Here is a 26734-nt window from a genome sequence, read left to right on the forward strand (position 1 = left end):
CTGAGTAATTTCAGCCAACATGTGTTTTTCAGCATTAGGTCTATTCATCATGAACATCAACCCATTAAGTTTGTAAGTGCGTCACGGTTTTCCCACCTAGATCAAAATGAGAGTCTGGAACAGCCTACTCTTTCTAACTTAACAAGCTGGTTTTATTTTCCCCTGCAACTTGCTCTAATAATACGACCAGCTTTAAATTCCTCAGGCCGGAAAGCTTGGCAGTAAAGTCCTGTGCAGAGCTGAGGTTTGAAACATGAGGTTTTTCTCAGGCTTGGAACATGGCAGTTGACATCTCTTCTACTGAGCACTGATGGGAAATACTCATTTAGGAGCAAAAGTGTGTTCTTGGGAAAGTATATTTCATACATTAAAGACAGGGACTGCAAACCCGTTTTCCTAGAGGTCAAGTCACTGCATAGCATCATTTGCTTCAATCTCATCATAGAAAGCCATCCTAGCAATCCAGCCACTTTTGGTGACCCCAGCCAGAAGACACAGAGCATTTGTGGTGTCTGGTTCCAGTCTTCTCCCTTCTTAGTGGTTCTTTCAGCTCAAAGTTGAGACATGGCCGAAAAGTTGAAACAGAGCTCTGCAGAAATGGAAACACCACTCTAATATTGTCTACCAGCACAGAAGCAGATGTGCATTTGTCTTAGCAGTAACAGCAGCTTATCGGAGAGGTCTTGGCAAAACTCTCTTTGTCCTAGTTTGCCACTGCCCCAGTTTTAAAGGTACTTGCTCCTCCAGACTGCTGCCCAGGCCATCAAAACAAGCTCTGGCTTGATTCTGCACAAGCTGAATATCCTGTGGGAAAGTGCTGCCTGTCCCTGTCAGCGCTGGCTTCCAGGGCTCCCTGCTCACCGTGCAGGATATGACCCTTAAATGAATTTTATGAATGAGCTAAATGGATTGTAATTGATGACTTAATCTTCACTTGAAAGTACAATTCAGAAACACAAAAATGAGCACAGTAAAGCATTAAATTAATTCACACCGATCTGGTCAGTTCATGGAGAAAAGTCTGTCTCTCTTTAATTTCGGCTTCTGTGTTCGTTGAGTTTCTCCAAACAGCAGCTAGTCTGTATTTCTGATGCTCAGTTATGGGTATGAACGGAGGGAAAGAGCTTGAGCCGAGTCTGTCTTAACCGCACGTGCCTGAGGGTACTCTGCAAAACAGCCTGAGAACAGGTGTCTGCTGTATTTGAGAGCTGCCTGATCAAATGGGAGGGAGGAAATCATAAATCTAGGAAATTCATCTCATGCATTTCATCCCATCAGAAAGGCTCTTCCGCTGGCCACATCTCCACGACTGGTTCAGAGTCTCAGCTCCTGGGTTTGTGCTGTATGGGAAGCACCCTCCCCTGCTAACAGTAACAAAACATGAGGAAGGGAAAACATCTTTATGTATAGATGAGAAAAGGACTTCCCTTGCATGTATTGCAGAGACCTTTATGGAGGCTGATGCTCTTCCAGCGCTCCGGGCTGGATCTTTGGCTCTGCAAAGGGGGCAGCGCAGGGGCCAGGGGCGGCCCCGGTCCTGCTGCGGCGAGGGCAGGCTCTGCAAGTCTTCCATGGGGTCTGCTCAAAACATTGCAACCGCCCTGCTTGTATCCTTAGGTTTAGATAAAAAATGAAGCAGGCAAAGCTCTTAACCACTGCGTGTTGTCTCTTTGTTTTGTATAATCAAGTGTTGAAATCATGATAAATGTTGACATCAAGTAGCAAGAAGTACAGAATATAATTGTGTGAGTGTAAGGCCCATAGGGTCATATGAAGTTTGTGCTCTGGCTAACATAATATGAAGAAATATTACTAACAATTAGCATAAGTATTACCATTTATTATAACTAATTTTATAACTAATTATTATAAGTAATAATTATTCTACTAGGATGTTTTCCTAAGGGCTTTGTCGTTCCTTATGTTTGAAAGTTGTACATGTCATAGCTGAAACTCTTATAGTATTCTCTCAGTGTGACTGTTGCGTCCGTGATGTGTGCGTGTGACCCCGTATACAGTTTTGTTCTTTTACATCTGTCTTACAACGTGCCTTCTTGCGAAATGCTCTGTAGGTATCAAAGCAGGCAAGAATGGCACAGGACCCTCTAGGTAGCAGGGTAAGCACGAGCAGCAAGCTACTAAGATCTTTCTGTTAATTCATTGATGATTTTGCCGGTATCATCTGCTAATCTCACTTAAAAAAGACTGAATGTGCATTTGAACATTTCTGAAGAGCAAATTGCTAGGCAAAATGTATGTATAATCCTAACATTTTGGTAGAAATAGGGTGAGTTATTATTGATTCACAGAGCACAACAAAACATCACTGCATGAATTAGCAAACAGCTGTTTCTAATTTGAGTTTAGAACTGTACACAGAGGAACTTGTTTTAGTGTTCACTCCTTTCATTTATAATGAATTTTAATCACCGCTACAGGTGAGAAAAATGTAGAAACAAGCTTGTATCTTGTGGAAGAAACAAAGGAGAGACAGATGCTAACAGATTTACAGTCTGTGATAAAAGGAATGTTTTGGTACACTTTACATGTAATTAGAGTGCAGCTGTTTTCAGTCCCAAGTCCATGATGCACAGCAGAATATAGTATCTGCTGCTTTTCCAAAGGGAGTAAAGAAAAACAGTGATTCAACTCTGAAAGCATTTAGTTTATTCCTAGATCTAACATAAAACTTTCTCCTCCACCCCTTATTATGCCATTTATTGAAGTGTGAAACAACTTATTTAATGATATGTTAATTTTTTGTTACCAGCAACATACAGACTGTTTGACATAAGAAGAAATAGTGTTAAAAATAACTTTCCGATTTTATCATCTGTACAGAATTATATATCATCCTATTGATGGTCATTACTGAGTCTTGATATCTCTGCTAATGGGAGACAAGGGCTCAGGCACGCGTTACTCTGGCTTAACAACTTTCTGTATATCAACTAAGCTTCAGCAGACATCTTTGTGTCTACTTTTAACTTGCAGCATGAAAAAGACTAATTAGATGTGTCTTTGATCACCACAGAAAGGTTTAAACAAAGACAGTGAGGTTTAAACCATCTATGTGTAACAGTTTATCTGCGGCAGACATCCCAGCAAGTTTAATGTTTGAAATTCTGCACTACATCTTGTGCTGATTTTTTATTCTAAATACCAAGTTACTCTCTGCATGAGAAGAAAAATTAGATTATATATACTTTCCATTAAGCCAGACGTCTTTCTTTCTTTTTTAAAAACTTCACTTAAAAATGAATTGCAGTGCAAAGCTGAGAAGTTGGAAAAAGCGTCACTAACTGTTGGTAATTTAGTCCAAAAAAATGCTTGCCACATAAGCATATAATTAGGTATAACTGCATTTTTCTCAAGTCACAGATAATAATGAAAGCACTGCCTGTGGTGCCACTTATATTAGCACCTCTTAGTTTTTTATCCAATTTTAGGTTTGCTTTGAACATTTTATATATATTTTTTTATATATATTTAAAAAATGGCATAGTGCCTTAAAATAAAAAACTACAAAGACTGTTTTGTGAAGAAGCTGATGTTGCTGAAGTCTGAAGCTGCGTATAGAGTTCTTCAGAGCAGCCTGAACTTCCCAGGGCCCCTCCTCAGTGCCTTGGCTAAGGGTGGGTTGACCGGTTCTGGGGGACAGTTGCATGATATTTTTGTAGGGATAATTACAAATAAGCTGTAGGAATCTTTTTTCCATTGTTTAGTGAAGTGTGTTTGAGTGTGCGTTAATGCTGGGTTTCAGTCACAGCCCAGCAGTTACAATGCCATTCAGAGATAGGTGCAGTGTCAGCAGAAAAAGGCTTTCCTTGCCACAAGAGCTGGTGCTTCGCAGTCCACTATTGCCTTCCGTGACACGACGAACAAAAACATTCAGTGAAGCTAATATATGCATAGAAAATTGAGTTTAGAATGTTAATGATATTTTTTATTATTTACTTTGTTATAACTGTGCAGGAAATGTGCAAGAAAATGGGGCTAAACACTCCAATGAAAAATTTAAGTAAAAACCTGTCACAGTGCACTGAAAATATTGAAACTTAAAACATTTGCTATGTAAACCTGATTTGCATTATTTCACACCAGCACTGCAGTGTAAATGAGCAGCGTATGCTATGTGAGGTTCTTACTATAATCCATTGTAATGATCTGTCCCTGGCTTTAATACGTAGTGCAGCAATGCAAAATTTGCTGTAACCAGTACTGAAGACTTCTCAGTCCTCAATCTCTGTGTTGTATTCTCATAGTTAAGCATCTGCGATTATAATAATTATTGAAATTGATAGCATTTCTATCGGGCCTTCCGTCTGAGGATGTCTCAGAGTTTCACAGCTATACAGAAGTAAGCCCTACGATTTGCCCTTGAGGAGCAGATGGCTTTTTTCTATTACGGAGATGAGGAACTGAAACACAGTTCAGAGGCGTGTCTTATGATGCCAAGCTTGTTTTCAAATGTAACTTACTTTTTTGGGTGCTAGAATTCCACCAACTTTCAATAGCCTAAAGCAATTTGAATGCTTTGACCATTTTTAACTTGTGTGCCATGGAGAGGCTCGGAGAGAACCAGGAGTCTGAACTTAAACAGCAATCCTTTCCTCAACAACCGACTTTTGGGTTTTGTTTTTGTTAATTTAACTATTTCTCTTGTGTACTATCTCTGTGCTAGAGGAATAAACCTGACAGAATAAGAGCACCTTCCAAATCTAACCTCCTTGGTTTATTGTCCTGCATGGAGATGCCTTCTGGGCTCCGCAGGGGAGTCTCAAAGTTGCCTCTTTGGCCAAACGCTGGCTATTTTGTTGGTGCCTGGGCAGGTTGTGCAGCCTCTTCTGAGCCCCATGGTGCTCAGTCTGCGCTGCTGTTTGCACCCAAACCAGCTGGAATAAACTGGCCTCCCATGCCACGCTGGCCACGTTGCGACGTGCCTGCGGTGTGGGGGGACGTATGGAGGCCCTGTGGAAGAGCCACCTGAACCCTCCACACGTAGGGGAGAGAGAGCAGGGCGTTTTTTCGCTGGGGGGGAACCCGATGATGCTCTACATTGGTAAACAAGAGGGTTTAGGCAAGGGCCAGCTTCAGGTCTGGGCCAGCAAATGGGCTCTCTGTGCATACCTTTTGTTCTTAAGAGAAAAAGCAGCTGGCTGGGGGGTAGCTCGGGTTTGTGAAGCCCCTGCCCATGAACGCTGACCCCAGGGCTGGGGCCGCGCGGGTGACGGGGCAGCTGAGCAAGCCTGTCCCTCTGCAACCGCCTCAAATGCGGCTCGGCTCAAAGTCTGGTGGGAGTGTAATGTTTCCAGCTAGCTTTGAGCAGGGAGATGGGGGAAAGTGTTTGCAGGGACTGTGAAATTTTGTCTGGTCAATTTTCTTTCTATTAGCAAAATAACTTTGAAATAATAAATATATCAACGTCATCAGTGTATGCTGAGACGACAGTGCTGCTTACTCTTGGCAATCTGTGATATGCTTTTTGTCTCCTTTCTAAGAGAGATCACATTTTTTAAGACTTCATTTTATTGTTTTAGCTTCATGAGTATATTTCTGAACTTGGCTCATGTTATCTGGAAGATAAACAGAGAATGAAGTATGATTTATACTGCAGTTTGGGCAAATTGCTCTTATTAGAAGGAAAAATACATTTATTGAATGCATTGAGGCTGGAATTAGCTCCTCAGTGATGATGATAAATGCTTGCAGTCCCGTAAACGTGCTGAACATTAAGTTGCTAAATTACTGTACCACTTTGAGATTGATTATCAAGTTTGGCCCTTTAAGCTTCATGACCTGCACATATATCCTGAGGACTCCTGACATTCTGAAGCTTCCTTAATGCTCTTTTTTTCCTAATTAAACTTTTTATTGAATTTTCTTACCCTTTTAATACTTGTTTTGATTCTCTTATGCGCAAATGACAAAAGCCTTCCACCAGCCATGTGATTCTCTATTTTAGAACAGTCCCACTTTGCAGGATTAGCCATTTTTAATGACTTTAATCTCCTTTTTGAAAGTGATTTTTCTCATTCTGCTACATTCCTTTGATTGCATTAATGTAGAATTATTATTCTAACCATCATTGCCAGACATGTCACACCACATCTAAAATATATCTTCCCACTAAAATATTACTCTGGTAAAATACCTTAGAATTTCCTTCTCAGTTCATTATAGGTCTTTTCTTCAATTTAATATGGCAAGTTAAAATTAACAGGGCTATTTTTCATTCCATAAAGAGATTAATGATAATGAGTTTTCCCTAATTTCTTCAGTTTAGGCCTTTAGTAATTTAGTGTCTTGTTTGTAAGGAAGTCAAGGTAGGTTGTTTCTGGGGCTTAAAGTTTCCTAATTCTTTTTAAGTTGTAAAAGTATAACAAAAGGCAACAATCTTTGCTTTCAACTGTCTATATAAATGCTTCCATTTTTATTACAACCCCAGCTTTTCAATCTGAGAAATGTTAGGTTTTTTAAATCCAAATTATATTAGCACAGCAACGTCTTTGTGCATCACTCACAAAGTAATACCAGCTTGCTTTGATTTTGTTTTCTGAATAGCCCAATATGTTTGAAGAGCAGCAGCTGGAGGGGAACTGGCCCTATTTGAATGTTAGAGTGCATTTTGAGGTAGATGGGTTTGTTTCAGAGGAAAAAGAGACCTTCTGAAAGATTTGTTCGATTTGCATGGTGGGGCAATGTAATGGTTGGCATAAGCACATCTGGATGTAACGAAGTTAAAGCAGTTGGCCCAGCCCGTGCTACCACTGGATTTGGCCCATTGCATCTACAGTTTCAAAGCTGAACAATGGAGCTTTATTCACTGGAGCCGTTTTAAGTGCTCGGAGTTCTCCCCGGTGCAGTCCTTCCTCTGCCACTGCCCAGCACAAGGCGAGAGTAGTCTGGCTGCAGAAGGGAAGATATTTAAAATACATATATTTTTATAATAGTTTCTGCAAAGTGGACATTTAAAATTATTTTAATTACAGCCAGTAAGCCCAAGCAGTAAATAACACAACCATGGTGTGCTTTTTTTCCTGTTGTTGTTTTTCTTCTTTTTTCCCCCCAGTAGACAGCAGTAGCGGTAGCAAACGCAACATGTGCTGCCCTAGTTCAGGCCCAGCATCCCCCTCTTGCTCCCCTTTGTCTCCTTTCCCCTGGAGGAGCCCAGCTGGCGAGAGGAGGGAATTAGCCAGCCCTGAGCTACCAGCACCTCCCCGGGGCCCCTAATCCAGGCGCTGGCAGCCGGCTGCCTCCTTCCCTCCGACGGCCCGTGGCCGCAGGTCCGTGGGGACGGAGCCCCGGATGCGGCTGGCGGCAGAGCTGGGGGGACGGAGCGGGTGGGGGGACGGGGGCTCCCCGGGGGCAGAGCGAAGCTGTGCCGGCAGTGGGGCGGGCGGCGGAGGTGGCTTAAATTGGGAACGTGAGGCTTTGTTGCAGCCGCAGAGACAGACCGGTTCACGGTTGGGGGAATGAAGCCTGAGAAAAGTTTACGTAAAAATCAGGGGCTCGTCGCCTGTGTTTTGGGTTTGGGCTCAGCCAGGCTCAGAGGAGTTAGTTTAGCACAAAGACCTTGAGCATCTTAGAAACGTGGGTGCTTGCGGAGAGCCGGGGTGCATTTCGGGAGTGGGAGGTAGCGCGTTCTTGGCGTCCGGCATCGCTCTAGAGCAGGAGGTTTAGTTAAATGGGGGAGCGTCGGGCGAGGGCAGCAGGCGCCCGACCCGCTCATCCTGGAAGACAGGCAGTCCCGTCGTGCCAGAAAAGTTGTTTGGTGTGTTTGGTTTAGTTTGTCTAAGGTAGCTCCACGCTCTCTTTTCCTGGGATAAAAAGGAAGGTCTTTGCCAAAGAAACGGTGCCACAGGAGCTAGCCTCTTACGGTGGTGATATCCTCATTAGCCGAGCCTTTCTTTGAGAGCTTCTCCGCCGTACATGTGCTCTTCTCCGCCTGGTGACTCTGTAGTTGGCAGGCACGAGGAGTGCGCGTGTGGCAGCCTACACGCACAGTTGGGGATTTTTTTATTGGTTTGTTTTAGTAAGAGCTGAAGTAGGAACATTAAATGTTTTATAAGGACGATGTATCTGGAGAAGCAGTTCCGTTTTTGAATCTCCAAATGTATATGTGGTCAGCACCGTCCCTCATTCACATTTTTTTTTGCTTCATTCCGTGGTTCAGCTTTATATCGGACTAGTGGCATTTTTGCTTCACTCCACATCTCCACATTTATTGGAATTAGGATATTTGAACTCGCTCTCTTCTGTTTCTTGTTAACAATTCTGCTTATAAAAGCTGCCAACATTTTATGTATTTTTCCTAAAATGACTGTTTTGCTGCTGGAGTTGGTGCTGTATTTCTTTATGGTAATATCAAATTATAAAATATTTTCCAAAGCCTCACATTGAGCAAAGGAAATAGTTATTAAAACAGAGGCTGGGCCATTGTTGGTTTATCCTGAAGTTGATTCTTTTCTGATGTCTTGAGATGTCCAATGGTGATTTTCTGGGCTTTTTTCATTTGTTTGTTTTTGTACCGAGTAGGCAACGTTACCTTTCATACGAATGAATGTGGTAATGGTGCAGATCTCTTCTCTGATTTTTGTGAGCTGTCTCAAAACTGATGCTTTTATTTCACCTAGATGTTCAACTCTGCTTTTGAGCAGCCTTTTATTCTGTTACAGTTTTGAGACAGAACTGAAGGATTTTGTTTAATGGAGACATTACTTAAAATCATCTTGATGTAGCGTTTAAAAAGACCCACAAAATCACAGGTGATCACTTAACACTGTAGCTTTTCGAAATGTTTGTATTGCTTCATTGCACATTGTGTTTTGCTTTATTCATTGTTTATTGCTTTACAGTACAGTGAGCAGGTGTTAAACCCGATAAAGAAAAATGCTTTTTATTAATACTATATGTTGGCATATTTGTGAATTATGTGTACAAATATATTTTTCTCTTTCTCAAACCTCCTTTGAAATTCAAGAGAGATTTTTTTTAGTTGATTTTTTTTTTATGCTGTAGTAGCAGAAGCCTATAGTGTTGTTGAGAGCTTTGTCCTTATTTCACAGATGCACTGGGAATTGTTTTTAATCTCCTTTCTGCTTTCCCATTACAGATGGTGATGACGACCCACAACTCTCCTGGGTGGCTTCATCTCCCTCCAGCAAAGATGTTGCATCACCCACTCAGATGATAGGAGATGGGTGTGATCTCGGCATCGGGGAGGAGGAAGGGGGGACTGGCCTGCCGTATCCCTGTCAGTTTTGTGATAAGTCCTTCATTCGCCTGAGCTACCTTAAAAGGCACGAGCAGATCCACAGTGACAAACTACCTTTCAAATGCACCTACTGTAGCCGGCTTTTTAAGCACAAGAGAAGTAGGGATCGCCACATAAAGCTTCACACAGGGGATAAAAAGTACCATTGCCATGAATGCGAGGCTGCGTTCTCACGCAGCGACCACCTCAAAATTCACCTGAAAACCCACAGCTCCAGCAAACCGTTCAAGTGTACTGTGTGTAAACGTGGGTTTTCATCTACCAGCTCATTGCAGAGTCACATGCAAGCTCATAAAAAGAACAAGGAACATATGGCAAAGACTGAGAAAGAGGTGAAGAAGGATGATTTTATGTGTGATTACTGTGAAGAGACATTCAGTCAGACTGAAGATTTGGAGAAGCACGTAATGACACGCCACCCACAGCTTTCCGAGAAGGCAGATTTGCAGTGTATTCATTGCCCTGAAGTATTTGCAGACGAAAACTCGCTGCTCTCACACATTCATCAAGCCCATGCCAACAAAAAACACAAGTGCCCTATGTGCCCGGAGCAGTTTTCTTCAGTGGAGGAAGTCTATTGCCACTTGGACAGCCACAGACAACCTGACTCCAGCAACCACAGCATCAGCCCTGACCCAGTCTTGGGGAGTGTGGCGTCCATGAGCAGCGCAACACCCGACTCCAGTGCATCGGTGGAAAGAGGTTCCACCCCAGATTCGACCCTAAAGCCTTTGAGAGGACAAAAGAAAATGAGGTCTGTGGACAGAGAGGAAGGCCAAAACTGGTCTAAAGTTACTTACAGCTGCCCATACTGCTCGAAGCGTGACTTCAACAGCCTTGCTGTTCTGGAGATCCACCTGAAGACCATTCATGCAGACAAACCTCAGCAAAGCCACACGTGCCAGATCTGCCTTGATTCCATGCCTACGCTGTACAACTTGAATGAACACGTGAGAAAGGTGCACAAAAACCATGCCTATCCTATGATGCAGTTTAGCAACATTTCTGCCTTTCACTGTAACTACTGCCCAGAGATGTTTGCAGATATCAATAGCTTACAGGAACACATCCGTATTACTCACTGTGGCCCAAATGCTACCCCTCAAGATGGCAACAACGCTTTCTTCTGTAACCAGTGCTCCATGGGCTTTCTGACCGAAGCAACCTTGACTGAGCATATTCAGCAGACTCACTGCAATGTAGGAAATTCAAAATTGGATTCCCCTGTCATTCAGCCAACACAGTCTTTTATGGAAGTTTATTCATGCCCTTATTGCACAAACTCCCCCATTTTTGGCTCCATCCTGAAGCTTACAAAGCATATTAAAGAAAACCACAAGAACATTCCTCTGGCACACAATAAGAAGTCAAAAGCAGAGCAGAGTCCAGTTTCTTCTGATGTTGAAGTCTCTTCCCCTAAAAGGCAACGGCTTTCTGCTAGCGTAAACTCAGTGTCTAATGGTGAATACCCATGTAATCAGTGTGATCTAAAGTTCTCAAATTTTGAAAGTTTTCAGACCCATTTAAAGTTGCATTTGGAGTTGCTGTTGAGGAAACAGTCTTGCCCTCAGTGTAAAGAAGACTTTGATTCCCAGGAGTCTCTTCTGCAACATCTCACCGTACATTACATGACAACTTCAACTCATTATGTATGTGAGAGCTGCGACAAACAGTTTTCTTCGGTGGATGATTTGCAGAAGCATTTGTTGGACATGCATACTTTTGTGTTGTATCATTGCACCCTTTGCCAAGAAGTTTTTGATTCCAAGGTATCTATCCAAGTGCATCTGGCAGTCAAGCATAGCAATGAAAAGAAGATGTATCGTTGTACAGCCTGTAACTGGGATTTTAGGAAGGAGGTGGATCTCCAGATCCATGTGAAGCATAGTCACTTGGGGAATCCGTCAAAGTCTCACAAATGCATCTTCTGTGGTGAGACCTTTAGCACAGAGGTAGAACTGCAGTGCCACATCACAACCCACAGCAAAAAATACAACTGCAAGTTTTGTAGCAAAGCTTTTCATGCCATCATCTTGCTTGAAAAGCACTTGCGGGAAAAACATTGTGTTTTTGATGCTAGTGCTGAGAATGGTACAGCTAATGGCATGACCCCAACGAATAAGAAGACAGAAGGGGCAGATATCCAGAACATGTTAATGAAGAATCCAGATACCTCCAACAGTCATGAAGCCAGTGAGGATGATGTAGATGCTTCTGAGCCCATGTATGGCTGTGACATTTGTGGGGCTGCCTACACTATGGAGGTCCTCTTGCAGAACCATCGTTTGAGAGATCATAACATCAGGCCTGGGGAGGATGACTGTTCTAGGAAGAAAGCAGAATTCATCAAAGGTAGCCACAAGTGTAATATCTGCTCAAGGACCTTTTTCTCAGAAAATGGCCTGAGAGAGCACATGCAGACCCATCGAGGCCCAGCTAAGCACTACATGTGCCCCATCTGTGGGGAACGCTTCCCATCACTCCTGACCCTGACGGAGCACAAAGTCACTCACAGCAAGAGTTTGGATACAGGGACGTGTCGGATCTGCAAAATGCCACTGCAGAGCGAGGAGGAATTTATTGAGCACTGCCAGATGCATCCAGATCTCAGAAACTCCCTCACCGGGTTTCGCTGTGTTGTCTGCATGCAGACGGTCACCTCTACCCTTGAGCTGAAAATTCATGGGACGTTCCATATGCAGAAATTGGCAGGAAACTCTGCAACCTCATCGCCTAACGGCCAGGCCTTGCAAAAGCTCTACAAGTGTGCGTTGTGCTTGAAGGAGTTCCGGAATAAGCAGGACTTGGTAAAGTTGGATGTGAATGGCCTTCCCTATGGCCTGTGTGCTGGATGCATGACCAGGAGCACCAATGGACAGTCTTCGGGCTTGACTCCACAGGAGGTGAACGAGAGACCGTGTGGCAGTCTGAGGTGTCCAGAGTGTAGTGTCAAATTTGAAAGTGCTGAAGACCTAGAGAGCCACATTCAGGTAGACCACCGAGACCTGACGCCTGAGACTAGTGGCCAAAGGAAAGGTACCCAGACGTCCCCTGTTCCCAGAGTAAGTACTGCTGAACTTTAAAATGTCTGAGGGATAAAATGTAGACCTTCAACATGACTGAGAACTGATCTGATGTTATTTTTTTAAACCGTCATTTTATAAAATTACTTGTGCCACTAAAAAAACCAACGAAACAGGAGGAAAGGTAGAGTAACACATATAGAAAAATTAGATGTTGCTCAGCCTTGCAGGCTCCTTGATTCCTAGTGGCAGCGCATCAGATTTTTTATCATAAAACTGCCCTAGATTTACAAACAGAGAGCTGAGACACTTGAATGGTGGGGATTGAGTCTGTCCATGAATTCTGATGCTACTGAACTGGCAGATCTGGAAAACCTGGGGCATTTTCATGAAAAAAGGAGATGCTGAGTACCCAAAGCAAAAAAAAACCAAAAAATCTGATCTGTTGTACTTCAGGAATGAGATTATTTCTCACCAGGGAACTAAACGTGAGCAGGACGATAAAGGAACTTTTGAGGAAAAATGTAGTGAATTCCACCCTACCCCCAAATTCTCACCTAAAACAAATTTCTGTGCTGAAGAGCTTGTCCTTACGGACGTCTGGCAGGGCGAACGTTGTGAGGCTCCTTGGATGTCTGTGTGCATGCCTGTGTACCTCTGCCTGTGTGTGTGTGTCTATGATTTTAAAAGTGATTTTAAAAGGATCTGCTTCATGGCCCTCCTGTAAGATACGTGGTTTTCTTAGCAAATCTGGAAATTGTTGTCTAATGCAGGTTACATTAAAGTGTGCTCTCCTTCAATGTTCGCAGATAGCCTGCTTTCCCATTTCTTAGCTTACACGATACTTGGGAACATGCAGATCCAAGTAAGGTTTCAGAAGCCTACTCAGGAGATTAATATCATTTGCAGTTTATAGTCTTTTAAAATTATTTGTTGACGTTTTGGTTCAAGAATGGGCCAAGTCAGTCCTTCCTCTGTCAGGAACAGATGGAATGAGAAGTAGATTTTGGAAATCTTCTCAGGAGACCAACAGCAGACACATCTGAGTATTGATATCATCTGACATTTTTAATTAAACATGATGGGGTGAGATTTTCAAAAGTATCTAAGGAAATTAGGCACCCAACTCCTAATGAATAATTCCAGCCGTAGATGCCTGTTTATGTCAATCTGCTAATTAAAGCACCCACAAATACATCTTACTGCATTGAAAGAACCTGAAAATACCATTCAACTAGAACACCAGAGGCTCAGTGAGAGAAGACCCTAAGTATGTCCTAAGAACATAGACTGAGATGCCTCCAACAGAGCTGGTGCAGGCTGTGTCCCCACTGGGACTTGTTAGCTCTGGCTCAGCGCCGGGGCGTGCGGGGCAGCAGCATCTGGCCAAGCTGGGCTGTGTGCGGCCAGCTCGGAGCGTGGCACTACCTGCCCCGGCACGTGCTGGCCTCAGTGCCCTGTTCCAGGCTTCTGAGCGAATCCCACAGAAAGTTTAATTTCTTTTTTGGTTGTTTTTTTTGGGGGGTGTTTTGTTTTTTTTTTTTTTTTTTTTCTTTTTCAGCAAAACAACTGGATATTGATCCCTCTGGGTGCAGTGAATGTGTGACTAAGCCTCTAGGCACACACACCTAATTCTGCAGAAGAATGAGGAATGGAAATATCCCTCCTTCGGTGTGATGCCTTTTGAGAGTTCGGCTGGGGCTCTGGCTAGGTCATTCTCCTTCCTCCTCCTCAGGCCTTTATTTCCTTCTAAATTCTTTAAAACATCTCTGTTCTCCTAGGTAGGACTAATTCTTACTTCATATGGCTGTGCCTGTAGCCTAAAGTATTACCTTTTCTTTCCTATCGGCTATCAGAAGCAGAATACATTGCCATTTTCTTCTCTTATTTCTTAGTTTAACTCTTTCTTTTCAGTGACAGCTTCCATACTTGTTCTCTCAGGGGAGAGTTTTAAGTTCTTCAATAAGGTAAATGCTTTGAATTTCATCCCATGAGGAAAGATCTTAGTTCCTTTGTAGAAGATAATGAAAAATCAGCATTTGTGATAATGGCAAGTGGTAGCTTCAACAGGTGTCTATGGCCTGCACATATGCTAATATCAGAGACCTTTATGGTAGGCATCCCAGGAATAGATATATTGTTATTAGGAATAATTCATTATCTTACCCTTCATTATAGGTACAAGACCTGAATTCTGATATCAGTTCACGTGGAAACTGTTGGTGTTTCACTCAGCTTTCTCAAGGCAATGAGTGCCCTTTGTGTCTGCCTAGCACAGGGGTTTTTCAGAGAATTACGCTGTCTTTTAAATGCTGATAAATCCCTGTATTTCAAGAACAGAATTTACTTAACTTCATTGGCTTCATAGCAAAGCTAAGCAAGTTGAACACGATCTCTCTTGTCATCTTGTTAGCATGCTGCGCACAGGTAAAATACCATTTTACTGGAGCAATCTTAAGTGCACAATGCATGTAGAGTAATCTGCAGATGTCCAGAGAAGAGCTGCTTCTCTCCAATTCTTGAGCACTTCTACATTTCTTTTTTAAACACCTTATTGATTTTTCTTTCTTAAGCAGAAAAGCAGTTGAAGATTAGGACAAAGTACAGTCAGAAAGAAATATAGGGAGATTAGATTTTAAGTAGTGGGTATATATTTCAGAGTAAATAAGAATAAGCAGAATGAAATCCAAGCAAATGGAAAAGATGACAATGACATACAAAATCCATAACTTCTTTCCATGTCAGAAATCGCTTCACCAGCAGTTCTACTTCTTGAATTGAAGAAGTGAGCGTGGAAGCCTAAAGAACTTTCAGGAAAAAACTTAAATGAAGATTTAACCCCAAGGTGAAAGAAAGGAAGAAAATAAATATTAGTTCTTGATTAATAGAAAATTAAAGTATTTGGGAAGAAAAAAAGATAGAGCAGGAGAAAAAGAACAATTCCTTTTTTACTGTATGTACTTAAGTTTGTGGATATATGCACATGGATATAGCACCACAAAGGGAGTATGAATATTTTGTTATATTTTGTTTGGGTTTTTATACTATTGAATTTATGGAGGTTTTGTTCTGCAAATCAGTTGGAGACAGCTAGATGAGGATCAAAAAGCACTCAGAATTGCTTGGCAGTTTTGGGGTTTGTTGTTTTGTTGTTGAAACCAGGACAATCCATAAGAATGAAAGAAAGCACATAACCCTTGAAAATGCTGCTGTATTCTGTCTGCCTCACTTACATTTTAGTATGGCAAACAAGCAGGAAGAAATATCACCTTTGTTTTCTAGGACCAATCATGATGGTCAACAGAGAGAGATTTCCAGACGGACAAAGTTTTTGCCTTGTATATGTGGCAACATCTGCATCGGAGGATGTGTTATTAGGAGATTTTAAGTCGAGTCAATGGTCTTCTGTACGGAACATCACTAAGAGGAATAAATAAAATACACCTTAGTAGTAAAAGATTGCTCCAACATCAATTTGTGTTTGATTCTTATAGTTTTACATGAACTATTCTCTTTGGATAGGACTAAAAGTTTTTTTTAGATGAGCATCACAAGTGGAGGTACCATTCCAGTATCTGGCACATGTATAGCTCAAGACCTTTTTTTATTCTATTGTGATCGCATCAGAGGTAATGCTTTCATGTTTTTCTGAACATATTTCTGTGCGTAGGAGCTTCAGTTTTGAACACATTTTATTAATTCCTTTTAACATGTCTTCTAGAGGAATGTGCATGTCTTGAGAAACATGACTAGTTGTTCAATATTGAGATTTCTCATTGCCCCTTGTAATACTGGAAACAGTCACATTTCAAGCTGCTCTTTCTCTTGCACAGATTTATCCTTATTTTGTACCATAGTTATTATGAACAATGCTTGTTTAACATTGACCATGGCAAATGCTTAGACTTCAATTAAATTTCCATCTTGAATGGTGTTACTATTTTTAGCCCACCTAGGTTATTTGGACTGAAGAAGCAAAGGAGGTGGCATAGAAAGTTGGAAGAATGAGCCCTATTGTGCTCCCTTACTCAGTTCCTTTTCTCCTGCACACTTTCTTGGACTCAATTCCTTCTCTTTGTTCTCCCTCACACCCCTTCTCTTCCCTTGTAAATCCACTTGAATGGAGGAATATTTTCTTTGTAGAACAGGAAACCATTTCCAGATTTAAAGGAGGACAGTCCGGAAAACCCATGGGAACAATAGTTACTTCAGAAAAGAAACCAGAACCCTCTGTTGTTATTACTAGTATTTTGTGCCAAGATTAGAATTAAATATCTTGACTTAATAGGGACTGAGCTCTCAGTTGAAGGCCTGCTCATCTGGTCTCTTACGTCACCTAGATGCCGTCACCTAGAGTCCATTAGCTCCTCAGAGTCTGGGCACCTTTGTTGTCACCACTTGTGTAGGCAAAACTTTAAAAAGAGATAACTGACCCATTACTAATGTTTGTGAAGCCATAATACCCACAAAAATGGTAGCAGAAGATCATATTTGGTACCACAAATAACTCAACCTTGTATTAAAACTAGTGCTCCCCATTTACTGAGAATGGAAGTCTGGTTTTGTGACATTCTTTTAAAGAGAATTATTAATGAACCAAAAAATCAGCTCTTCCATCTCTTGCGTATACATTTGGGTGCTAATCTAGCTATAGTTATTTCATGGCCTGTATGAGGCTGTTTATTAACCTCGCTCCATATCAAGTGGGGTACCCTGTCACAAGAGCCATCGCCTCAGTTAAGCTGCTCTTTTGCATGCATGTGTCTCTGCTGAGGCTAAAGATAATAGTCAGAGGAAGTCTGAAATCTGCCGTCTTCTCTGAGGGGTGGTCACGCCAAGCAGAGTGTTTTATAAGTTTGTGAAATGGTGTGGAGGACTTTGCACTGGGTCTGTGGATAAACAAAGACATCCTGTCTCCAGATCTGTTAGTAAGTAGCTTTCAGAAGCACCGACATCAATTAAAAAAAAATGAATCATTGGTCTGTGTTTAATATAACTTTAAAGGTTTGAAATAGAGTTGAGCTGAAATATTGTCCTTTTTAGCTAGTCACTTAGGGAACCCTCATAACAGAGGTAAGTGCTGAACAAGGCACAGAACTTAGTCAGCTTTGAAGTTTTAAAGAAGAGGAAGGTTTCAAGTTTTAAATGTGACCACATGAAGCATTCACCACCCAATCCCATTTTTCTCTTCCAAGGTTTTTTGTGTTTTGTTTTGTTTTGTTTTTAAAGTTAGGAGCCCTCAGCATGTGTATGCCAGTGTGTTTGAGAGGACATGTGTACGTATGTGTGCTGTGCTCATCTGCTGGAATAGATTCCCAAGAAAGAGTGCTGCAGAAATCCAGCTGCTTTTCCATTAACAGCCTTGATTTCCGAACGGACTCCAAGAGGATACTTTCTTGAGCTGCCTAGGGATAACTAGCCGATCCAAACTATTTCCTTTTATATGGTTGGCTGTGTCAGGTTTCGGCCAATGGAGTATAGCCTTCTTCCTATTACCATGTTAATCACCCATTGTTATTTTAGCCTAGAAAGCCCTGCCTATGTGCAAACACATACTGCGTACAGAATTCATGGAATACGCATGATATCCATAGACTGGTGCATTTGTTATTATGGTATTACAGCATGTTCATTAACCTCCAGCAGGCTAACTTGTTGCCATTGATGACATGGGAAGTAGTTAAGAAGCCCTTGGCAGCGCCTAATTTGTTCTTTCCTCAGCAGGTGCTCAAGGAAATTGGATCCCATGCACAGAGGGGGTGACAGCAACTCCTCTGTTTAACTCAAAACTTCTGACTTATTACTCCTGTCCTAAAAATGGGATTCTATACCTAGGTGTGGGGCAGAGGCTGTAAGAAAAAATAACGTGCATCTAAAAGTGCACAAAAAATACCCGCAAAATATTTTGCTTCAAAAAAGTTAAGAGGGTGTTGTTTACTGAATTGGGTTTCTCAATGCTAATGGCTTGGGGTTCTCATCCATTCCTCGGCTAACTGAGCTTGTGGCCAGCGTGCAGAGATTTCACATATGTTCTGCTGCCATCCACTCTAGCCGCAAGGATACGGACCGCATGCTCATGCCTGGTGGCGAGTCTTGCAGTAGGAGTTCTCCCCTAGGAAGAAGTAGGCACAAAAGGCCCTATTTTTCTAAATTGCACATCAAAAGATGTCTGTTTAGTTAGCATAACTAAACTGTCTGTTTAGTTAGATGTCTGTTTAGTTAACATATTCCCATGCAGTAAATGAGCATGCACATCAGACCAAAGCACTGTACTCCTGCTTTGGGAAGTAAGAGTTTTTGCAAGTGTACAAAAGCTTAGCATTTGTGTTTTATTTTTTTCCTAGCTTGGATGTCTAAGTTGTCAACGCGCGTTTTAATTTCTACAAGTGATTTGTTGGATTTTTTCCTGTCATGTTGCACAAGTACGTGCACCACTGTCAATCTGAGTGTAAACCCCATTTTCCCGATTTGAACAAATGGTTCATGTAATTGCCTCTTCACGCTATCTCCTGACTTCTGCAGCTAAGCCTCCCTGGTATGACTTTGAGATGGAGAAAATACACAACAGATTGTGCTAGGAAACAATTCTTTGTGATAATGCAGTTTTTCCAGGATTTCTGATGGGAGACCATTACGAAATGTATTTTTTCCTTTTGTCCTTCACTTCCCCAAGTAACTATAGGTGTTTTGCCTACTGTATTTTGAGTTTAACTAAAGATGGAATTTTTTGAGAAAGTCGATCTTTGTCAGAGTTACCTTTCCATGTTTTTTATTTCACTCTGCAGGATTTTTTACTGCAATGGGTTAAATGACATGAGCAATCTGGTTATGGCTCAAGTACTCAATCAGATTTTCAAGTACTATCATTTGAAATTTTTTACGTTGAAATTAAAAATTTTCCTAAAGCTGGCTGTTAGTTAGAGATTGTATTTATGGTCCCAGAAAAGCCCAGCCCAACTTGGTGGCTTATTGGGGATGTATGAGCAGAGAAGGCCTCAGTGGAGAAAAGTTGAAGCACGTAACATGCTATATTCATGATCACACTTGCCTTATGCTACAGTGCAGTTTTCTCTAATCTCTTTTTGGTTGTTAAACAGAAAAAGACCTATCAATGCATCAAGTGCCAGATGACCTTTGAGAATGAGAGAGAGATACAAATCCATGTCGCTAACCATATGATTGGTAAGACATTCTTTAAACTAGGCCACTCATCGGCTGCTTGTTTTTTGCTACTCTTTGAAATTCACTATTCTAATAACTTGTTAATATTCATGCTGTAACTTATTTTTTTTATCTTTCAAGGAAAATGATTTTGATGTAATGATTCTTCACTTCAAAGCTTTTTAAATATGTGGTTATAAAAGTGTTACTGCTGAGCTTTTTTCCTTATCCTTTTGAGTCCTCATGTTGCATTTTCATTTATATTAAAATCTAACTTTTGACAGTATCTTCCATTTGATAGCATAAATTTCTCTCTATCCATGTAAAAAGTACTTGCCAGTTGTCAACCACTTAGGAGCAATTATGTTTCAATTTTGTATGTCATGACATTGAATAGATTTAACTGCTAGCATTTTCCCAGCTAAGTGTGGTGAATTCCTCGGGAACATTGTCAAAACAAAACACTTACAGAGTTATTTCAGTGGTTTTTTTTTTTCTTCTTATTCCAACAATTCTGGACTTCAAATAGTTCAACTTTTCAGACATAAAAGTGTTTTAAAAATTGGTGCTTGCTGCCTTCTACTACAGTCCTGTTGCAAGAGTTTGTAGTAAAGTGTTACTGTAATCTGATGGGTTGTATTTCTGCTGCAGCTGTATGGTTGCTTTTCTGATGAACGCAAAGAAATGTTTTTCCTGTCTGTACAAATGTTATAAATATATGTGTTGGCCCAAGAGGTCAGTTTATTTTGATGCATAGACCACAAAGGAGTTACTTACACATGCCACTGTAGGCATATGTTGGATGAGATCCTTCAAGGACCCTACAGCGCACTCTGTGTGTCTCACATGTGCACATGCAGCATTTATCTCCCATAAGCCTAATAGGTTTCCTTCAACAATTTTACATTTAGGAAACTATTCTCACATCAATGCATGTATGTAACTCCTATTATCTTTGAAGTGAATTATGCATAAATACCAGAGAGAGAGAAATACGGACTGACACAGTCTTCGCACCCCCACCCGCAAATGAAAAATATACATGTCAGTCACAATAATTTTCATCCAAGAGCCAGGCAGGATTTTGAAGTCAATGTCAAGCAGGTTAAGATGAAGATATCTAAAAATGTTTGCTTTTGTAGCAGGTGTTAATGTAATCTCTTGTTTGCAAGCTTGAAGAGTGAGATCCTTGTTAATTGGACCATAGTGATTTCATGTAGCTCTCCCCTACTTTTTTTTTTAAAGAAGCCTGAAAGAAAGAAGTCCTTAGGCAAGCTTAGCACTTGTTTCAACTTAATTTGTAATCCAGTGGCTAATAAATGGTTTTTAAATACAAAGGTCATGAAGTGCTGAGCTATGGTTCTGCTTGATTCGAGAGGGGAATTCTTTTTCCTTTTGGAAAGATGTAATTTCTTCATTTTTCAGTAACTGATGTGTGAAGTTTATTTATGTATATCTCCAAATTAGTGCTGTCTGGAATAATACACAATGATACATATGACATTACAAGGTTCACTATTAGTGCTACTGGAAAACAACAGTGGTAGAAGGCACAGGACGCTGAGAAAAGTGTGGTGCTGCTGTTTGTAAAAACTGTACCTATTGCTTCCTTGAAGCTGTACGTAAGTTATTATACATAACTGGAAGAACTCTATATAAATACAAAGGTGCATATGGACTCGGTTCTGTACACCTAGAACATTCTAAATACCAGGACATGGTAAGAAAATGCATGATTATTCCCTTGTGGTGTCATGTCTTTGTGTCGCTTTGCTGAGATATGGACTGAGAATGTTCATTAAGTTCGAGTCATCACGTTTTTTATGGTGCCGTTTAAGAAAGAGTGAAGTATAGAAACCTTTAATATGGAGCCAAGCTTCCTCCTACCCTGGGCATCTCAGTTCACAAGGTGCTTGGGTCCCCTCTCCTTCAGGACACGTGACTGCTTCCAAAAAGGTGTTGCCAGTGAGTCTGCTGTTGGTATTTGTTCTTTACTGGGGACAAGAGAGACTAGATGTCACTGTTTCTCCAGCAATAAATAACTGCAGATTTTTGGTGTTAATTTGTATAGTGCTGAGTCAGTAATAGTAAGGAGAGTGATGGATTGCCTCCTGGGCTTGGTCCTGTGCCCTTTGTTCAAAGCCTGAGAGCCTTGATCCCTTAGTCAGGCCATAGGAGAGACGAGCACGTGCCTCCTTACCACTCAGGCTGGTTTATCGCTTGTAAAATAAGGGGTGCGAGAGTTTCCCTTCTCTGTGTTAGACCAAGTCTAGCCAGATGGGCAGCGAGAGAAAGAAGCTAATATAGCTGTTTCTGCCGCCCACATCTGTGTCACAGGGGTTATTAATGTCATCGTTGTCAATTTAAGATCTACAGATGAGGATTTGCTTGTGCTGGAGGGGCACTGAGATCCCAAAGTGAACATACGGGTGTTTGGGGGGCAGGGGGGAGCTTGCCCTCAGACTGTGTCTCCTCAGGAGCTTAGGGTTGGACTCATCTCAATGAACTTGTATCTGTCTAAAATTAAGGTGTCTGGTTTAATATAGTCATTGAGATGCTGTCTGGGGAAAATGAATGATTGATACCAATCTAAGATAAGAGTTTGAGTAGGATAAGCATTTCCAGGGAGAGATTTTTATCTCTCTTTTGAATTTGAAGTGAGCCAAGACAGTGAAGTTAGCCTTGACACGTAATTTTTAGGTAAAAAAACCCTTGGCTTTGATAATCCAAGACCTCTCAGCAGCATTTTCTTCTCATACTTTGAGAAACGCAAAATCAATAGTTGAGATATCCTAAGCACTTGCTTACAGTTTTATTCTGCTCAAGTGACTGTCAACAAAGGAATGCCTGCTCTGTAGCAGTGACACCTCTTTAAGTATCAGTGTCCGTAATATGATTAAAGAATTCAATTATTTCTTACATCGTAGTCTTAAAAAGTGCATCCAGTTAAGTTGGCTGTTCCTCCCTCTTCAACCTCTCGGCTCCTGAGTCTGGAGTCGGAGGCCCTGCTCATAATTCATGGAGGTAGGGGGTTTATTTTTTTCAAAGCAGTATGCGGGGAATTTCCAGAGCTACTCCCACAGACCGCTTTGAAAAATTACCCTTCTGCACTCTAGCCCTTCATATCCTGTGCACAAACACAGAGGCACATTGGGTCCTCCACAGGGTCCCTGGGGAAGGAGCAGGCTGGATACATCCCCAGAGGTGGTAAATGGTAGATGTTTTGTTTCGTTTTACACTGAGGCCTGTAGGAGGGCTGTAAGCAGCAGAACAGACCTCCTCAGCTGTGGTTAGCCAGGAAGGGATCTGTTTAGAAATGTTTTCAGCCTGGGGAGAGTTCGGGGTGGAATTTTTAGAGAGCAGAGGTCTTTGAAACATTGCACTGATTTGGGCTCCTTTGAAGCATTTCCACGCCCACAGAAAGGGGATCCCCCTTTGAAACATTTACAGGCATTGGGGAGTCCATCTAGGACTATATCAAAAACTTTCAGTAGTTCTTGCTGCCTCTGTACTTGCTTACCTCCTGTTGCGCTGACCTGGCAATGTTTAAAGCTTCTCCACCTTATCTCCCCACCTACCACTGCTTCTGATGTGCAGTCTCTATTAGATGCAGGGGAAGATGGGCGTACGCAGCCGTGGGCTCTACGGGGGGCACTGAGCAGCCATGGCAGCAGCCAGAAGCACGGAAATCTGTCAGCACAGCTTCCCCCCGGTGGCTGTGGGGGCTGGGGAATCTCCATCACGGGGCCACCACCGGGTCCCCACGGCACGCGAGCGGTGGCTGTCCGGGGGAAAGGGCCCCAGCACTCCCCCATCCTGCACTGCCAAGGGAGCCCCCGCTTGGAGCCCTGCTCAGGGAACATCAGGATTTGGCTCAGGGTTTTCCTATTGGGTTTTTACAGCTGTGCTGTTCCCACAGCCAGGCCCGGTGCCCTAATGAATATTTTTCAGGGTGCACAAAATTCCACAGACTTGTTGCTCTCCAAGTGGGTCAGGTCGCCCAGTATCAAGGGAAAATGCATTCAAATCCATGCTGGGGCTCTCAGCTGTTTGGGTAAGAGAAGTGAACATAGCATTTCTTCTCTTTGTCTCGGTTAGATGGGGGATGTTTTCTATTTAATGTTCAAAAAAGATAAACAACTGTCCCCACCCTTCTTTCTCCCTTTCTCTAAGAAAGTCTCCTGGCAAAAGTGCATAGGAAACTCAACTGGGGCACAGTTAGTGCTGGAACAGGGAAAATAATGATTCCTGGTCATGCTCTAACACTGGGATTGCTGCAGGATGTTCCTGCCTCCGGCTCCAGAGGAGTGTAAGTGTTTGTGGGCTCGCAAGAGGCTGTCCGGCTCCTCGGAGCTCAGCAGAGCCCTTCCCCGGTGCCGCTCCTGTCCTTACACGTGCAATTACCAGAGCTCCCAGTCAAAATTCATGTATGAATGCTGGTGAGCAGCGAGGGAGGGAGGGGGGTGCAGGCTGGACGTGTTGCGGTATACGCGATGTGAAGCATGAGGCCCTGTTTGTGCTTTGAGAGCCACTGGGGACAAAAGGGGGTGCTGGAGGGAAAACTTTCAGAAGACCCATTGAAATTGTTCAGTGGTCGGGTTCTTGGACTGCTGTCTGGATAAATACCTCCCTGTTTGATGTGATGGGGACGACCAAGTTAAACACCGTGTTCGGAGGAACGGGGAGAGTTTTCTGAGTACTGCCCTAAGCTGTGGCATATCATATATTGTATGTAGCGTAGGACTCCAAATATCTGAATTACCTTTCCTGCCCTTGGAGATCATGTTTCAAGTTCTGGAAACACTCTGCCAGAATTAAACACAAAGAGGAGGGGCAACATCCATCCACAGTTACGTTTCTTTCAGATGCATACAAGTATTCTAAATGAAAACTGACCAAATATAGGTTTGTTATTTTGTTAACATTTAAAAATAACATAATATTTAAAAATAACAAAATAAGTTTGTTGCTCATAAGAGGTCAAGCTGCAATAATAACTACAGAAATAATTTTCTAAAAAGCAGCAATTTAGAAAGAAATTTTGTATTCGAAAGAATTAGCAGTTGATACCAAGCTCAATCACTGAGATGAAACCAGCCCAATGATGAAGGGGTTGAGATAGTACTCAAAATCAGACATAATCCAATATATTCCCAGTTATGTTTTCCTCTTCTGTTTAAAAATGGAAGCAAACAGTTTTATCTTTTGATTTGGGAACTCATAGTTTTCATAAATGTAGATCTTAACAAAATCGCTAATTTATATACTCTATAAATAAAAATTTGGACTCATTTTGGATGATCTTGGACTCCTGCCTATCATAGTAGATTCTAAGTGCACGTATATGTGAAAAGGATGTAGGTAAGGATCATTTTTGCAGAACTGACTTTTGTACATGTGGAAATACTAGCCCTGGGCATCTCTGATGAGGATGTGGAGCATTTCTGATACTCAGGCCTGATCTTGTGAAGTGCTTTGTTCCTCGTTCTCATTGATTTGGGAGTTGAGGATGGCTAATGCTTCTCAGAATCTCTCTTACAATAAAACATCTTTTATTTTATATGAAATAAATGTAGTCAATATTGGAAGAAGGGGAGCTTTAATTCTTGTAAAATTCCCATTTTTCTGTGTATTTTGTTTAACACAGTACTTGAATTCTAATTGATTTAAAGTTTAAGGGTGCTGTTTGGTAAATACATTCCCTTCCATTAAGATACCGTCATGACGTTGTGTCCTGAGACAAAACTGTTTAATTCTTGAGGGAAACTCTTCAGACCTAAGCGCTAGTGATAGTTAAAGCATATACGTAGTAGCAATGATGATGGCATTGTAAAGCACTATCTTGGTAATAGCTTTCAGGCATTAAGGCAAATAAAAATGTGCCAGATTGTTTTCGGAGCATTAGATGCAAATTATCAACAGGAACATATTTCTGGACTCAACAGCTGAATGTGTGAATTAATTATGGACACATTAGGAACTCAAAAATATTTTTTTAACTTTGGTGTTTGTAAAGCATATTCCAAGTAATTGCTCTTTTAATGCAGAAATGAAGGTACAACCTTCATGTATTTACCCAGTGCTTGCTTCAATATCCAATTCTATGTGGACTTGCCTTAATTAACAATATGTACTAGACTTTCATTTTGCAGTGGCTGGCTATTGTGAAAGACTAATTTTAGGGAAAAAAAGCTAAGTGTACTTATCTTAACAGATGAACAACGTACATGATATTTTCACACACACGAGAGCCTTAATCGTGCCGCGTGCAAGTGCCGCGGACTGGCTGGAGTCCTGCCGGTGCCGCTGCAGGAGACTTTGCCCAAGTGGAGCTTGCTGCTGCCTCGGGCTCTTGGGCAGAGGGAGCTGCTTACACCAGTAGGTCCTCATGTTATTTTGTCCAACTCTAAGCCCTGGGTTTCTGGTTTTTGTGTTAATTGTTTTTAGCATGAAGCGCTTGTGCAAGTAGTTAAACAACATTGTAATGAGTATAGTGTATAAAAGGCTAGAAATACTTTGTTTTAAAAGCCACACTTTTTAACAGTGTAGTCACACTGAAAGCCAAATTGCCGTTGCGAACAGGCAGAAGAAGCTCCCTTTACTTTAGTATAAACAATATTGGCCCTTAATATAATCTATTACTTAATTGTTTTCTTACTTTGAAACTGGTTTCATAACATTATATTTTTACTGTCCCTTCCTTTCTAAGGCTGGAAAATTCATTACCCAAAATCTTAATAATTTTATCCAGTCATACTGTGCAGATGTGGCCTCCTGCAATTGTTATCTATGCATATTTGTTCATACAAATTACTCCTTTTCATGAGAATGTGTTTTGTTTTGCCTGTTTATCTACTAGGAAAGAAATAGCATTTCCCTTAATGTATTCATTCACATATTCCTTTTGCATTTTTCATTTCATTTACAGCTTGGTAATAGTAGTTCAGTTTTCACTGACATTTTTATAGCTGCTATGACAACATTCCTGTTTTGCATGATACATGCATAATCGACTATGATCACAGTTTTACATTGCTTTCATTCTTTCTTAACTGTGTTAAGATTCCTTACAGCCTCCAAACTCAATTTTCATATGCAGTTGTGATTACACCTGTTTAAACATTTTCCTGGTAGTTTCATATTTATTCATAAAGGGAGCAGTTGATAAAACACCTTTTCTGCAATCAGTCTGAGTTTTAAGTGTGATGTTTCTTCAAAGTTATCATTAGCAAGCACCTCAATCTATTCCCAGCCTTTCAACATCAGTTAGGCA

General features: G+C 41.5%; 1 protein-coding gene across 2 annotated transcripts in view; it reads left to right on the forward strand.

Annotated features, from left to right (window-relative positions):
* The window catches only part of ZNF423 (zinc finger protein 423), a 235536-nt gene that overhangs the window by 125658 nt on the left and 83144 nt on the right, over window positions 1–26734 (forward strand). The window contains exons 4-5 of one of the 2 annotated variants that reach the window (XM_082318973.1): window positions 9116–12339; window positions 19398–19482. In XM_082318973.1, the coding sequence (XP_082175099.1) occupies window positions 9116–12339; window positions 19398–19482 (3309 nt within the window). The remainder of the gene's footprint in view (window positions 1–9115; window positions 12340–19397; window positions 19483–26734) is intronic. The other variant, XR_014228937.1, reaches the window with a different exon arrangement.

Source organism: Platalea leucorodia, assembly GCF_965183815.1.
Source record: "Platalea leucorodia genome assembly, chromosome: 8".
In the NCBI taxonomy this organism is placed as follows: Eukaryota; Metazoa; Chordata; class Aves; order Pelecaniformes; family Threskiornithidae; genus Platalea; species Platalea leucorodia.